The sequence below is a fragment of the Talpa occidentalis genome, unplaced genomic scaffold (assembly GCF_014898055.3).
Source record: "Talpa occidentalis isolate TD23 unplaced genomic scaffold, MPIMG_talOcc4v2.1 talOcc4.15, whole genome shotgun sequence".
In the NCBI taxonomy this organism is placed as follows: Eukaryota; Metazoa; Chordata; class Mammalia; order Eulipotyphla; family Talpidae; genus Talpa; species Talpa occidentalis.
In genome coordinates, this window is record NW_023601543.1 from 65,543,725 (window position 1) to 65,560,491 (window position 16,767).

Sequence of the window (16,767 nt, forward strand, 5' to 3'; positions counted from 1 at the left end):
TGGTACCCAGTCCCGGCAATAAAGAGGAGATTTCTAGAAAAAGTCAAGTATTGACCAACTATTTGGCACAGCAACATTTCTTTAAGCTTTAAGACTTCTCATCGTGAATCATTGCAGTTCAATGAAAACACACACACAAAAAAAAAAAAAAAAACAGCAGACCAGTACAGGTAGAATGGCACAGAGGTTGTGAACAGCTTGAAGGATATAACCTAAGATCAGATGTTTGGGTGAGAAGGGCCCCACACAGATGTGCTGTCATTAACTCCCCCTGTGACTTCGTATGTGCACACCAGCTCTTGAAAACAACCCCAGCACATTTTGAATCTCTCTTCCCTCAGATTGGAAGGGTTGGAGGTGATAGGAGAGATGATCAAAAATCTTTCTGTTGAGCAAGTGTTGGCAAAGAGTTCTCTCAGGATCAACACTGTTCATCTGTCCCAAATTGTGTGCAACTATGGAAAGAAAATGCTGATTGTTCTCAAAAAGCAAAAAGCATGACTTAAGCTGGACCAGATGGGCCTGGAAACTTCCCAGAGAGAGAGAAGGAACTAGGAAATGAACCCAATTTCAAGCATTTTATCTGTGTTTGCCAGGGTGTATTTGGGGGGAGGGGAATTGCAACATGCAATTAGGTGGGAATGGCAAAAAGAGGTCCGAGGAGCCACAAGAGAGTATAGAACTCCCAGGAGAAAGAAGAGAAATAGACAAAGCAAGCAAGACAATCCTTTCCTTGATTTTGGTGACAGATAAGCTGGAGTTTGTCCTGGTGAATTTTACTCCAGGAATGTCATTTACTTTACTCATTTGGTTTAAAATGTATTAAATTAGTTTAATAACTTTGTGTGCTGGCGGGGCCTCAGCCTATTTTAGGAGCTGACACATGGTGGCTGAGTAGTTCCCAGATTTCCACACATCCTTGAGCAGCAAATGTTGGCCAAAGTTGTGCTGAGTGTTGAGAAAATTGCCCCAGGTCTCTTTCAGACCTGGAGGAGAGAGAACACTGGCCTTATTTTAGACTCTGAGGTGGTCAGTTCTATGCTCTGGCTAATTTGAAAGTACCACAAGTTAAAATTAATTCTTTTATGCAGACCGCACTCTGGCAGTGGACTCACAGGCTTCGTTATTTCAGAAACAGATCTAGATAGAAATAAGTCAATGTAGGAAAAAAAATACTTTTACCCTCCTGCAATTCACAGCTTCCATTGAGATATATATGTAAACACACACCTTAGAATGTAACAACTATTGTTTTGGCCCCTTCTGGCGGGACCTGTAGGAGAAGGGCAGAAGGGGCCAGCCAAGTCTGGAAGGAAAGGAGCAAAATCAGAATACAAGTCAAGGTAACGGCTGCCATTGTCAGCCTCCGCACAGGTGTCTCACCCACGTGTTTCCCAAGTGTCTCTGCCTGTCTCGACTCCACGTGTCTCTTTACAAGACTCCCACGTCCCTGGTGCAAGTTCAAAGCCTAGAAGCAAGCACAGCTTCTTCACATGTCTCTCTGCTCCATGTGCCCCCTCCTACTCTTCTTCTCCAAGTCTCCTCTTTGTCCAAGTCTTCTCTCCACAGTCTTTTTTAGCTTCTCCTCCCTGCTCAGCTCCACCCTTCATTAGGTAGGGCGTGGAACCTGGAACCTCCCATTGTTATGGAGATTACAGTTACATCTTCACTCTGATAATGTCACTCCAAGAAAATATGGTAACATGATGTCATTTTACATTGAAATCTATCTTCTGGGCCTCCCTGGTGGCTCAAAGGGTTAAGCACCGCACTATGAAGGAATCTGCAGCACGAGTTCCATCCCTGGCCGGCCAGGGAGAAACCCACATGGCGAGGCAGACTTCTGTCTCTCCCGCTGCTCCCCTCAACAGTGTATTTCAGTAGATCTGCCTGTTCTGCTCCCCACTCCTTCTCTAGTGAGTCCTCTCACCCCTGCATCTCCGGCCTGTACCCCAGCTTTTGTATGCATAAATAAATAAATCTTTTTTAAAAATCTACTTTTCTTGCTCCTCCCTCATTTTGTTTTATTTTTTTTTTAAAGATTTATTTATTTATTTATACAAGCACTGGATACAGTCAGAAGCACAGGAGGGTGAGAGAATTCAGCAGAGCCAGAGCGGGGAACAGAACAGGCAGACTGACGAAGTACACTACTGAGGGGAGCAGCGGGCGCGGCCGGAGAGGTCTGTCGCGCCATGTGGGACCCTTGCTGGCGGCCGGGGATCGAACTGGCGCTGCAGAGGCTGCGGGCAGCTTCGCAGCCCAGTGCTCAACTGCTGCACCACCAGGGGAGGCCCTTCATTTTTTTAATTTAAGGAAAGATATGCTTTCTTTTCCTTAATTTTACTTATTTTTAACAGATATGTTTATTTTTTTAAGGTATTTTATTATATTTACTGAAGTAACAATGGTTTACAACATTGTAAATGAACTGAGAGTGTAATGTCAGCTATATTTGACCAGCAGGGATCAAGTATTGGATATTTGTCTTTTTGATTCACCCAAAATTGTGATATGTTCATCTGAATTATAAAAATATGTGTTCTCTCATCTATCATAGTAAAATAAGTGGATTATTTTTTAAAAAAAACATAGCCACTGAAATTATACCTTGAATGCATTTAAAGTGGCTTCCATTTCATCCTAACATTTGTATGTTTTATCAAACTAACAAAGTATCCTATGAAATATTTTTTCACATTTTAATATCCCTGACATTGGGATGCATCTCACAATTGATAGTGACTTAGATTCAATAAAATAGGGTAGTTTTCAATTTAGGATGAGTCTATGAAGGCTGTAAATTCACACTCCATGGAAGCATGACATAGAATAAAAATGAATTTGGATAGTTGAACTCAAAATTATTAAATTATTCAGAATTAAATATTTAATTTTCATTCAGGTTGTAGCAGCATTTAAATAATTATCAGTTGGCATGTAAAGCAATGCAAATCTGAATGTTGTTAAGCTGTTATGCTTAAATTATTTTCAACCTGTTCTGAATCATCAAGTAGAATTCACAAAGCTCCCCCTTCTTGTGATTTAACTTTAGCTATCATAAGATGAAATGCCACCCAGTGTAGAAATGACATCTTAGTTATTTCTAGCCCTCATTATCAACCCCTGCTTGATAGTGAGGGGGCAGAAATTCTGTAAGCAAGTAGAGGAACTACTTGGGGAAAATTTGGAAAGTCTTTCAGGGCTAGGACCAAGGTAAAACTGCTGTCCCCAAAACACAAAACTGTAGGTGTGGGCCAGCGGCAGTTGGAGGGGAAGGTGGACCTAGACAGACCCTTGTTTGTTTGAAGATATCAAGGAATATGTGGTGAATAGACAGAGGCAGACGAGAGAGCTTGTTCTCCGGGTTAGTACTCTGTTGCTTTGAATTGAATTGAGCTAGATTTCTCAGAGCAAGAGGGACTCACTGCAGCTAAGTGACTGCTAGCTGGGTAGCTGCCATGTCGCAAAGTCAGTAGGCAGAGCAGGTTTGGCCATGCACATGCGAGTACACAAGCAATCTTCAAACTTAGCAGGAGAGAAAGGGCAAGAGAAAGACAAGAAAGAGAAACACAACAGGGTGAACAGACCCTTCGAAATGGGGAACATCTAGACTCTTGGGCATTTCAAATGCTGGGTGTTGAACCCCAAGTTGACAAGATATTTCTTGATGATGGTGAGAAAACTGTGGTTATCTTTTCAGATATGGAACCGCCTAGAATCAAGTGCCCAAGTGTGAAGGAACGGATTGCTGAGCCCAATAAGCTGACAGTCCGGGTGTCCTGGGAGACCCCTGAGGGGAGAGACACCGCAGACGGCATTCTAACTGAGTAAGTGCGGCTTGGTGGCTGGAATGATGTGGCCTCATGTGAGCCACTTACTTCTCAGAAGGGCAAGTGTCATCTGTGCTGGTCTAGTTACACTCTCAGACTCAGCCCAGGTCTCTTCCGGGAATTCCTTACTGCTGCTTGATTTTTCTCTAGTCTTCACTATGTGTTGTACTCTGTATTTTGCTTACATATGTGTTTATTGCTGGACTCTGCTACTCTATGCTCCCTGTCCTATCCCTAGTGCTCTGAACCATGCCTCACACAGAGCTGGTACTCAGGACATGCTTGTTGAAGGAAAGGAGGGAAGAAAGGAGTGGTGGGAAGGGAGAGGACAGGAGGTGGAACAGGAAGCCCCCTAATGAATTCAGAGACAGAAACCCAGACTTCCTCCTCCCAAACCCCCAGGGATTCTGACTCACGCCCCCAGGTCTTCCTGAGCCATCACCTCCCAGAGAATCCTATGAGGCTCCCACCTGGCTCCAGATGCTGCCCCCTTGCACCCCATGAGTATGGTTTACTACAGAACTTCCCACTCTTTGTCTTTTTTTGCATCTGCTTCTTTCAAGACTTTTGATTTTTAATTTATTTTTTCAAATTTGTGACCACATTAAATATTGATAGAAAAAGCTTATGAAAAAGCTCTCGCCAACTCCATTCTCCAGAACCAACTGCACTAATAGTTTGATGTACGTCCAAAATGTTTTTTAAAATGACTGTTTCCCTTTGGTAAAATTCAGCTGCATGTTGTTTTAATTTAGCATATGAGCCTGTACCCCTGCAGCTATGGGATTGGCCTGCACATTCCCTGGAGGCCACTACGATAAGTCAGCACATTCACGTCCATGCCCTGAAGTTCATTGCCCTGTTAGACCTCCCTCCTGAATTTCCATGGGTGGACAAAGGATACCTCTGATTTGCCCCCTGATGAGCCATACATCAGGGAAAGACATTCTAGCATCCCATCAATCCAGGCTGTGAAAGAGAAAACATTTTAAAGCAATGATCCACTAGGAAAAAGTTGAGTCTCTCACCCCAGCAGGACATTTTATTCCTACCACCTGGTAACTTTCCCCCAGCGCTCCCTAATATTAGCTTAGCTAATATTGCTAGTTGTGTTTCCCCTTGCAACTCCTCAAAGATAAAACTTGAGTATTAAGAAAATTATTTATTTGCTGTCACATAGACCTGCCACAAAAGCTAAAAGGAGAAAGTTTAGGCAATTGGAGTTAAGCAATAAGTCACAGTTGACGTAATCAGGGATTGGGTTTTATTTGTCTTTGAATCTTTGGGGCTTGGGCCAGCCATTAGTTCATAAAAGCTTCTTAGCTTTTTACCACTGTGACAGTGTTGAAATCCTAGGTAACGATCAGGGATGTATCAGGTCCCCAGATGACTGTGTGGTGGGGATATTCACCTTGACCTATTTGCAGGTGGCCTATGTGCTGTGGTTACATCCCCCTACCACTTTACTCCAAGCTTCCAGAGTCCATAGCCCAGAGCCAGCAGAGGCCTGGAGCAGGATGGGGGTGGCGGGGGGCACTTGGGCAGAATGAAGAATCTGAGGTGTAGTGCCAGGCAGGCACAGTGCAGGATCTCTGTGATCCCACGCAGACGGGTAAAGGAGAGTCCTGGAGCCCTTGGTGTCTTTTTCGGGCTTTTATTGAGTTTACCAGGTACACGGCAAGCAGGGGTGCTGGAGGGCCAGGAGGCTGGCAGGCCTCCTAGCCCCCAGCGAATCTTCACTCTTTCTGGCCTCCCTGACATTCTCGTTCTTCTCTCGTTCTCTCTGCTCATTTCTTCCACCACTGCTACTCTTGCTCTCTTCTGGTGGTTCTGTTCCCCTAGCGTCCCCATGACGCCACCCTTATGAGCCCAGTCTCTCAGCCCAGGTGTACCCACCTACACATGCCCACACTCCATTCCAGGTGCCCGCCATCAGGCATGCGTTCAGGACCACTGGGATCCATCATCAGTCCTAATGGCAGGAGGGCAGAAAAGCCTGACAATCATTAACCCTACAAGAGGGTTGACTTCCGTTCAGCTCTCGCAGGAACTCCTTGCTTCTCTGGCATGTGGGGTCTTGTGGCCCTCTTCCCCTGTGCCCTATCAAGGCTACACTTCTGCAGACCCCTTTGAAGAAAGAAGTTTCTAGTATCAAGCTGAGACCAGTGCTTCCTGCGAATGCCCTTATTTAGTCCTTATGACTGTTACTTATATGTCCCAGATGAAGTGGAATCTCCACAAGGCCATCAACCTCTCTGTTTGAAGTTTGATTCCCCTCAGGTTTATCTGCATGCAAGTTGTGCCTCCTGAGGATCTTAAAGCATTTGGGGGCCCAAAGTGATATGACTCTAATGGTGGGATTTCTGGCATTTTCTCAAGACCTCTTACTTCATACCTTGTAAACAACCACCTTGTCTACCTAAGTGTAAGAGTCTCCTTAATGGCGACAGTAATATATTTAACCTGTCCATTATCAGCAACTATTCACATCCTTAAGAAGCGTGGAGAGAAAAGAAATTATACATCTAGTGAAAAACAAACAGAACCTGGCATTTGACTGTGCTGTACCTATTGCTCCAAGCCACTGCTAGCTCTGGGCTCTGGAACTCTGGCAGATTGAGAGGAGGCAGCCAAGAAGAAAGATACTAGAATCACCCTATCTGTGTGATCTTGGGCAAATTCATTAATCTTTCAGTTCCTCAGTGTCCTCATCTGTGAAATGGACATATTAACACCTACCTCACAGCGTTATTGTGAGGATTAAATGAACTATGTAAAATGCCTAGAACTGTGTCTGACTTATGTAAGGTTTATATAAATACAGAGAACTATGATGATGATAGTGATGATGATAATATTAGGATTACCAAGGAATCACATTCAAATCTTCCTTTGCTCAGAAGCAGTCTCTACTGGCTCAGATAGAAAAAGCAGAGAAAGTTCTGGCACATGCTGCAAGCCCAAATGTCAATGATTGCTTGGACTATACTCTCAAATGATTTTTCCCCAGAAAATGACATCATCTTCTCGAAGTGAGGCAATTCAGGTCCCTTCTAGAACAAAGGTGTGCTTGGAGGATGACTTGGGCTCTGGGTTCTCAGCTTTCCCCATCCTCTATTCTACCTTCCCCCAAGAAAAAGAAATCTGAACTTCCCAGGAATTGAGGACTTCATTTTCTGATCTCAGACCACTCTTCCAAAACAGAGTACAGCTCAGGAAATCCTATCGGTAAATTCTTTGTTCTACTCAACTGGCTGATGAGTGTCCTTTGGTATCCCTGCATCCTGGGTAGAGTCGGTGCTCAACAAGTGCCCATGATAATCATCTGTGGTGTTTGTTTTTATCCCCCCTTTAAGTGTTATTCTAAAAGGCCTCCCCCCAGGCTCGCATTTCCCAGAAGGAGACCACAAGATTCAGTACACAGTCTATGACAGAGCCGAGAACAAGGGCACTTGCAAATTTCGAGTTAAAGTAAGAGGTAAGAAGAGTGCTTCTTGACTTTCTCCCATTATAGAGGCTGAGGGAAGCAGGCCCACGAGCAGGAACCTTCTGTGAGTGCCCGCTGCCACAGGGGCCCTGCCAGCTTTGGCGTAGCCTCTGGTGACTAGGCTACAGGATATTGCTGTTATTCCCCAGAGCTCACAGTACAAATCTGGACGAGGTTCCATGCTGGCTGAGTATTTAAGGAGTCTGACAGCAGTGAGCTGGTCTCGCTGACTGGCTGTCCCCAAAGGATATTGCTCAATAACTTTCCATCCCAGGGTTCGGGTGACCAGCCAGAGTCTGCAAGTTTTCTATAACCAGGGTAGTGAGGAACCCCTTAGCTAGGGGCATCTCGAGGAGCCCCGAGACCATGTTCTTGGTGTTCCAGAACCTTTGGTCTACCAGGAGAAAATGTTTTTAAGGTTTATGTTATTATGCCTCATGGTATGGGCACAAATGACACACTTTACTTTTCGGGTTCCACCTTACCTAAAACACGGTGGGCAGGGGGTGGCACCACCAGGTGATCTCAGTGTCTGAGTGGTATGAACATTGGCCATTCCAGGGCCCACCCCATGGCCGGATGGCCACCCCTGCCCTTTCGCTCATCTCACAGGCCAGTGTGGAAGTCGCATTGCAAAGTTGGAGCCCGGGAGCCCCTACCTTCCCTGGTTTCTCTGCGGAGGGGAGCTCAGCACTGAGACCCTTCTGGGCTTGTGTCCCTACAGTCAGACGCTGCGGCAAACTCAACGCCCCAGAGAATGGTTACATGAAGTGCTCCAGTGACGGTGATAATTACGGAGCCACCTGCGAGTTCTCCTGCATCGGTGGCTACGAGCTCCAGGGCAGCTCTGCCCGAGTATGTCAGTCCAACCTGGGCTGGTCTGGCACGGAGCCCAGCTGTGCAGGTACAGTGCAGCGCGCTCTCTAGCCAGCGGATTCCAGTTCAGGGAGGGAGGGTTTCATTCTATGCACTTCGAAAGGTTTACTGCCACACTTCATCTTCAGGGTGAAAATAGCCCCTGGGCTCCTGCTGCAGCCCAACTCCCCCCACCCCCCTCACCTCTGCCTACCTTGGGATTTCTCTTCCACATTCTTTAAGGAAGAAGCTGCAGGTGGGAATCCAGAGCAAGCTTTTAGCAACAGTGTGAACCAGCCAAGTCCCCCGTAGTTACCCTGGTTCCTCCCTTCCACGAATGTGCAGGTTTTTTGTTTTGTTTTGTTTTGTTTTGTTTTTAACAAGCCAATCACCTACCTCATACAGACAATATAGTGGTTTGCAACACTGGCTTGAATGTCCCGCAGACCTTGGGGCTTTGGAATCTTTCTTCCCATGTCAAGTGAGGAAGATCATCCCTTAGCTGCTACTTGAGTTGTAAGGAGTCAGTGAGGTCACCCCCCAAGCAGTGCATGGCACGGGATATGAGGAACAGGAGTGGGTCTGGGGAGCAAACACGGTGAGAAAGTTGGATGGGCCAAGAAGACGCTGCACATATCTCTTTAATGCACCCTCCTTTTTTTCTTGTATCTTAGACTTTCTCATCTTTACTCTTTCCCTTTAATCCTAGTCATTCAGAGTAGGTGAGAGGCATGTACAATGGCTAAATGCCTGAGGTCTTCGATTTCATCCATTTAAGTAAAGCGAGCATACCTCTTGCCTTCCCCATCTGCTTAATAAGCTATGGAGAATAATTTTCATCCCCCAAAGGCGCCCGCATCTTAATCGTTACAACCTGTGATTTCTCCCGTTGCCTGGGGACTTTAGACATGTAATTAAGTTAAGGGTCTTCAGGTGGGCCCCATGTACTCACAAGCGTCCTTATAAGGAGGCGGGCAGGAAGGGCGGGGAAAGGATGGTGGAAGCAGAGGTCACACAGATTTGAAAATGCTTTGCTGCTGGCTTTGAAGATGGCAGAAGGGCCACCAGCCAAGCCATGCAGGTGGCCTCTGGATGCTGGAGAAGGTAAGGAAACAGATTCTCACCTGGAGCAGCTGGGGGGAGCTCAGCCCTGCCCTCACCGTGACCTTAGCGCAGGGAGACCGGCAGTCAACTTCTGATCTGGCAGACATCGGAGAGGAGACAGGGGTGGGGAGAGGAGAACCCACTAAGTTTGTAGGGATTTGACAGTAGTAACAAGGTGTTAATACACGTCCCTGCTCTTTGACCAGTGTTTCTTGGGACCGCTTCCTGAATACGCTGCAGTTGACCCTTGAACGACATGGGTTTGAACTGCACGGGTCAAGGAACTGACCCCCTGAGGTTGCGGACCCCTTGGGATATGTAGGGCTGACTGCAACTCATACTGGGATTTTCACCTGTGTAGGCTGGGGTTTGGTGGGTGCCCTTACCCCCTGTGTTCTTCAGGGGTCAACTGGAATTAGACTTGGATCCTTACCTCAGGGTCTATTTCTTATACATCTCGCTCTGGTTGTCCTCACAGACCAAGCAGAGTTTGTGCCTCATCTGGTCATTTGTAATTATAGCTATGAATGTCAATGTGGGCGTCAGAACCGCAGCTGCCCTTCTGGATCAGTTTTATGAGAAAAGGAGGCTCCTCATTGTGTCCACACCCACAGCCCGGAACCTTCTCTACCGCCTACAGCTGGGGATGCTACAGGTGAGTCCTTGCAAGGGGGTGGGGGAAGAGGGGGGCGGACGACCTCTAGCAGGAAGGGCCCAGTCATTTCCTTAAAAGCAAAGGACGGATTCAGGGCCTGATCTATTCGCTGTGAGCTTCAGGAACTGGCACTTCAGAGCTGCTACCGTTCATTTCTGGTTCTGGGCATAACTTGATTAACATCGACTGCCAAGAGCTAACCCTATCGTTTCCCAACTAATGAGGCTTGTTTGTCTTCACTAATAAGCCTAATTGACATGCTGTCCAGGCCCAGTAAAAGAACAATTGTCTTTGTTGAACCTGTCCAGGATGCACTTGAACTGGAGGCAATTGATCAGTTGTTTGCCCAAAGGCTGACTCAAGGGATTGAGGGGGACCCAAGAGCCTTCAGGCCCCAGGAAGACTCCCCAAGTATTATTGAATGGAGCTCCTGAGAGAATGACGTCCACCTTTTTTCAGCAGCACCCGGGAGCTTGTTAGATATGCAAATTCTCGAGCCCCATCCCGTACCTACTGAATCAGAATCATTTTAATAAGACCCTCAGGTGCTTCCTATAAGACCTTCAAGTTTGAGGAGCATTTCTCAGCTGTGTAAATATTATAGCTACGAAATGAGGCAACCAGTGCCTTATTTTAAAAAACAAAACTAGAAACTGAAAGGATCAAACTAGAACTTGACTTTTCTCCTGAAGCTTGTTGGCAATAAGAATGGCCAACAGGACAATTTTGCTAGAGTCGGGACACACGCTGGGTCATGGACACAGTGCTGCATGTTTTCTGTGAGGAATGTTTCACTGATTACAGTGAATAGAAGTATTTAGAACAGTCACAGTTTAATCCAACTAAAGGTTTCTCATTTTAGCATTAATACAATGAATAATGATAAGTCTGCATATTTTGAAAGGACTTCCCAGGAACTCTGAAGAGTCATTAAAAAATGTAGGCTTCCTTGATAGAGACCCAGTTCATTGCATCTTCACCCTTCACCCCTGCACCTCACCTCCACCCTTCATTCCCCTTGTCTCGGTTTGCTCTTCAAGTCACACAAGCCCAGGCCACTCCATTTTGTGGGAAATCAATCTTTCAGGCTTCATTCCATAACCATACATTTCCTGACCTTGTTGTATTCCATTGAAAAATGAATAAATGACACAACTTGCTTTTTTTCTGTTGAACTGTGGCCATGGGCCAAATCTGGCCCCCAGTGACAGTGTTTCTATGTAATATTTTATTAGAATACAGCCACACTCACTTGTGCATTGTACACAGCTGCCTTTGCACTATAATGCACTATAATCAAGTAGTTGGGAGAGGGACCCTCCAAGTCCCCAAATACTGTGGGGCCCTTGCCAGAAACCTTGGCTGGCCCCAGCCCTAGCTTATCCCACTCCTCAAGTACTTGCTGATTTACCAACCCACTACTTGGGTAAAATATTTGGCATCAGGTGTGCATCAGTGACCTCTCCCACCCCAACATATTTACATTGTCATTTTAACCAGACTCTTCAAGAAAAGGTTTGCTTGACTTAGGCATTTCAGGTAGAAAAGGTTGGAATACACCCTTTTTCCTTCTAATTTTTCTACCAATTCTGTCACCCTATATAAGGGTGTTTCAGTGGAAATGTAAGAAGTTTGGTGTTCTAATAATTCAGGAATTTAACATTTCTTTTCCCGTTTGGCCAGATTCATCTGTTGTTGCGCTTTGGTTCCCTGTGCCTTTGTGCTGATGAGACTGCCTGGCACCTGGTTGAGTGGGCCACATCCCCAAGGCTCCTGCCAGGGGCCAGCTCAAAGGGCTGGAACCTTTAACCCTTCCTCCCCTTGCCCTAGTTTGGTTGTGGAGGGGGCCAGGGGATGTGTGTGTGTGTGCGGGGGGTGGTGGAGTAGAAGCAAGGGCAGATGAGGGAACTCTGAAAATACTCTCCTTACAGAGACAAACGTAGAATTCTCTGGGGGTGGTCTTGGACAATTTGTAGGAAATTTGACTTATGCAAGGTCTCACCCCATCTGGAAATACATAAACTACCCTTTTGCTTAGGTTTTCAAAAGCCCATTGCCAAGCCAGTTCTGAATGATTTCTCAGGAAGGTATTTAGACTTCACAGCCATTGCTTTACACCCAATTTCTCAACTGTTTTCACAACAGTTCAGAGTGGGCAGATAAACTTCCCTAGACAGACCAGTGCCGCTTTTGTCCACCTATAGTTTGAAAGGGAAGCCTCTTTCTCAGCCATGCTCACATCTCCCCTCTTGGGCTTTTCCAGCAAGCGCAGTGTGGCCTGGATCTTCGACATATCACCGTGGTGGAGCTGGTGGGTGTGTTCCCCACCCTTATCGGCAGGATAGGAGCAAAGATCATGCCTCCAGCCCTGGCTCTGCAGCTCAGGTAGGGGGAGACCTAGCCCTATATTTCATGCCCTACGAATGTATTTTTTTTCTGATCAGGTTCCATGATTTCTTTTTATTCGATATTGATTCCAGACAGCCTTCAGTATTTAATTGCTTTATTCCAGGAGTCTTATAACCATGTTAGTGGGCTGCTGCTGCTGTCCAAATAAATGATGCAGTGGGCGGGAGACCAGGCTTCTCTTCTGTCCAACAAAGTGATGTGCGCGCGTGCGTGTGTATGTGTGTGTGGGGGCGGGGCGGGTTTCTTGCTTGGGTGGGGTGGGTAGAGGAGAGGCTGCAATAAAGGACCTCAGCAATCTTTGGTTTTATTAGGAAGGCAGATGCCCAGTTAGCAGTTCCAGGCTTGGCTGCTTATCCCTTCATGCTCCCAGGGCACTTGTCCATACCCTCATTTTAACAGTTATATTTTATTTTGGTATCACTTATAAAGCCAGAACCATGGTGTCCAGCCTCTGAGTAATAGTGCACTAAAGAAACAATTCAACAACTAAAAGGTAATTTCAGAACAACTCAGTATTTTACTTGCATCTCTTAAATCACTGTGAAAAGCATAATTGGTCTAAAGCAAAACTCCTGAACACCTGGCTTTCTCACACACTGAAAAGGAGGGTGCAGGTCTCTGCTCTGTATATGTCTCGTGGTCCCAGGCTGATAACCCTCCACCATCTCATAGCATCAGCCTCCGGAACATGTGGCTTCCAGGCTTCTGTAAAAGGGAAGAGTAAACACAAATCACACGTTTTTATATGTCACATTGGAGGCATAAAATTGCTCTCCCAGACTATTGGCCAGAACTCATCAGATGATCCTTTACGCTGTCAGCGGAGGCTGGAAAATGCAGTCTTTCTGTATTATCAGGAAGAAGAAAATGAAATAGGACCTAGTGAACTCTGTACCATGTTCAGAGAGGTTTACAGAAATTCCTTGATGGAAATACACCCTTAGCATGTGTGATATTATAGACTCACAGCAGCTTCTTTGTCCAGTTTCATTATTTTCCACCCGCCTTTGACCTACCCCATCTATGATTTATAGCCCTCTCCACTTGAACCTTACCCATCCACACCGACCTCCAAAACTCACAGGCCTGGGCATACATAAGAGGGTACCTGCATTCTCTTTAGTGGGCTAATGGAGGAAGAAGGCTGGGCATATACGTAAGATTCTATTTTTGTCCTACTGCATTTCCACTAGTACCTCCCTAGTGTGTAATTGCTAGAGTAATATCAGTACCAGATCTTCTTTTCAACATTTGCAACCTAGTACCCGACAACATTTGCAGCATAGTACCTGGCACCATGTTGGTCTAGGTGGAGTAAATGACTCTAAAGTAAAACAGCTGTACGACTACCCGGGGCAATAGGAGCCTTTAACAGTGTATTTACCAACACCTCAAGTTGAAGACCACAAACCGAGAAAAGGTAATATTGACATCTGAAAATTTATAATGAAAATTCTTAGTATGTCTTATGAAGCAGTTGCTTATTTAGAAAATACCTGCTCACATTTTTAATGACCTATTGCAGAATTTGAACATCTTTGGGTTCCGGATATATAAGGAATGGAATCTTTATAAAATCTTGATATGATTTAAAACTGCTTAAATTTGAAGAATAGTAATCTGATTTAAGAAAAATCTGATTTAAGAAAAATGCTATCGTTCAGGTTATATATGTTGGGGCTATTTCAGAACTCTGTAGGCTGAGGATTTTAACACATAAGTTGCATGAACAAATTCTGCAGTGGAACCCAAATTTAAAACCTATCTGGGCCCCATGCCCAGAGTTTGATTTAGTAAGTCTAGAATGGGTCTAACAAGTTGTGGTGCTGATGCTGCTGTTTTGGAGATCATACTGTGAGAACCTGAGGCCTAGTGTTTTAGCAAAGGCTTCGGTTTTAAAATGGGAATTTTGCAAAGCAAATTCCCATGTAAGATGCATCAGTCATTATTGGGTAGCCAGAAGATCATCCAGTTGAATGCCCTGAGAAATGATTACTCGGAGGCATTAGCTAATGATCGGTGTCAGGCCATGTCTCCCCTTCATCAGGCTTATCAGTGAGGAACAAGGAAGTTGGCAAACGGCATGCAGAATTAACTAATTTTTTTTCCATTTTTTTAAATTAGTTTCTACTTGAGATACGGTGGCATGCTTATAACACCATCTGTGATTCAGGGTATAGGATCACAATTCTTCAGCCATATGTCACCATACAACATTCACACCAAAACACCAATAATCCTCCACTGTGGTCCAGAGGGTCCTCTCCACCCTTGCTTCCCACCCAACCCTCCTGCTTTGTTAGTCTTTAATTCTAGAGTCTATAATTTCTAGAGCTAGTTTTGGTTTAGTTTTGTCTGTTCCTTTTGTTTCTCTATATTGGACATGTGCATGAAATCATGCTTTCCCTTTGACTTGCTTCACTTAGCATCATCCCCTTCAGATTCATCCATGTCATCACACGTGGCAAGATCTGTTTTCCTTTTCATAGCTAAGTAGTATTCCATTGGGTATATATACCATATCTTTATCCACTCATGGGTTCTCAGGCACTTGTTTCTATAACTTGGCTATTATAAATGTTGCAGTGAATAGGAGTGCCTATATTGCCTCAAATTAAAGGTTTTTGCATTCATCAGGCAGATACCTAGGAGAGGAATTGCTGGATCATATGCTCTATTTTTTATATCTTGAGAAAAACTACACTGCTTTCCATAGGGGCTGGACCAGCCTACATTCCCACCAGCAGCATATGAGGGTTCCTGTTTCTCCACATCTTGCCAATACTTGTTTCTGGTCTTTTTGTTTAATTTTCTTCCATTGTTCATTTTGATACAGTATTTGGGTTCTCCCCTTGGGTGTAGTCCCCATACTTCTCCTACCCCCGTAGCACCGATGAACCATCACCATTGTCCTTCATGCTCTTCCTCCCATCCCCAACCCTGCTGTATGCCTTAGATCTATGGTCAGCTTGCAAGTTTTGTCTTATTTTAAACTTTTGTTTGGTTTCTCTATATTCCACATGTAAGTGAAACCATCTGATATTTATCTTTTTCCTTCTGACTTAGTTTGCTTAGCATAATTCCTTCCAGCTCCATCCATGTTGCCACAAATGACGTGTTTATCTTTTTGATTGCTGAGTAATATTCCATTGTGTGAATGTGTGATGGCTGAGTAATATTCCAGTGTGTATGTGTGTATCACATCTTCTTGATCCATTCATCTCTTCTGTGGCATTTGGGTTGCTTCCATATCTTTGCTATTGTAAATAGTGCTACAAGGAACTTTTCACACAGCTTTCCATAGTGGCTGGATAGGTTTACTTTCCCACCAGTAGTGTAAGAGGGTTCTTTTCTCCACATCTTCACCAACACTTGTTTATTATTTATTTTTTTTTAATATGGGTCATTCTCACTGGTGTGAAGTGTTATTGTGGTTTTGATTTGCATTTCCCTGATAAGCGATATTGAACATATTTTCATATGCCTGTTGGCCATTTGTGTTTCTTTGGAGAAGTGTCTTTGCCACTTCTGCCTATTTTTTTTTTTTAGATTTATTTGTGCATACAAGAACTGGGGTACAGGCCAGAGATATGGGGGGTAAGAGGATCCACCAGACACAGAGTGGGGAACAGAACAGGCAGACTGACTGAAATACATTGCTGAGGGGAGCAGCCGGTGAGACAGGAGAGGTCCGCCTCACCATGTGGGTTTCTCCCTGGCCAGGGATGGAACTCATGCTGCAGAGGCTGTGAATTGCTTCATAGTGCGGTGCTCAACCCTTTGCGCCACCAGGGAGGCCCCATCTGCCTATTTTTTTGATTGGGTTGTTTACTTTGTTTTTGTTAAGTCATATAAGATCTTTGTAGATCTTTTATATCAGTCCCTTCTCATTTGTATGGTGTGCAAATATTTTCTCCCATTCAGTAGGCAGTCTCTTCATTTTGGTTATTGTCCCTTTTGTAGAGAAGCGTTTTAGTCTGATGTAGTCCCAGCTATTTTGTTTTCCTTGCTTCTGGGGATAAGCCCTCAAAGATGTTTTCTGAGGTTTATGTCTATGTTCCCTTCTATATATTTTATGGGTTTTGGCTCTTATTAAAGTTTTTTTATCCATTGTGAGCTGAGTTTTGTGTATGGTGTGAGATAGTAGTATAGTTTCATTCTTTTGCATGTGGCAGTCCAGTATTCCCAACACCATTTATTGAAGAGGCTTCCCTTGTTCCAGTGTATATTACTTGCTCCTTTGTCATAGACTAGTTGACCATAGACTGGTTTTATTACTGGGCTTTCAATTTGATTCCATTGGTCTTTCTGTTTTTCTTCCAATTTCATGCTGCTTTTATTGTGGCTTTGTAGTATAGTTTGAAGTCTGGCAGTGTAGTATGTCCATTCTTCTCCCTCTTAGTCAGGGGCGCTTTGGCTATTTG

The 16,767-nt window shown here is 44.8% G+C and overlaps 1 protein-coding gene across 1 annotated transcript in view; it reads left to right on the forward strand.

Moving 5' to 3' along the window:
- The window catches only part of SRPX (sushi repeat containing protein X-linked), a 111,880-nt gene that overhangs the window by 67,232 nt on the left and 27,881 nt on the right, over nucleotides 1–16,767 (forward strand). Inside the window, exons 5-9 of the mRNA XM_037512537.2 lie at nucleotides 3,704–3,830; nucleotides 7,190–7,311; nucleotides 8,045–8,224; nucleotides 9,801–9,934; nucleotides 12,198–12,319. Of these exons, the coding sequence (XP_037368434.1) occupies nucleotides 3,704–3,830; nucleotides 7,190–7,311; nucleotides 8,045–8,224; nucleotides 9,801–9,934; nucleotides 12,198–12,319 (685 nt within the window). The remainder of the gene's footprint in view (nucleotides 1–3,703; nucleotides 3,831–7,189; nucleotides 7,312–8,044; nucleotides 8,225–9,800; nucleotides 9,935–12,197; nucleotides 12,320–16,767) is intronic.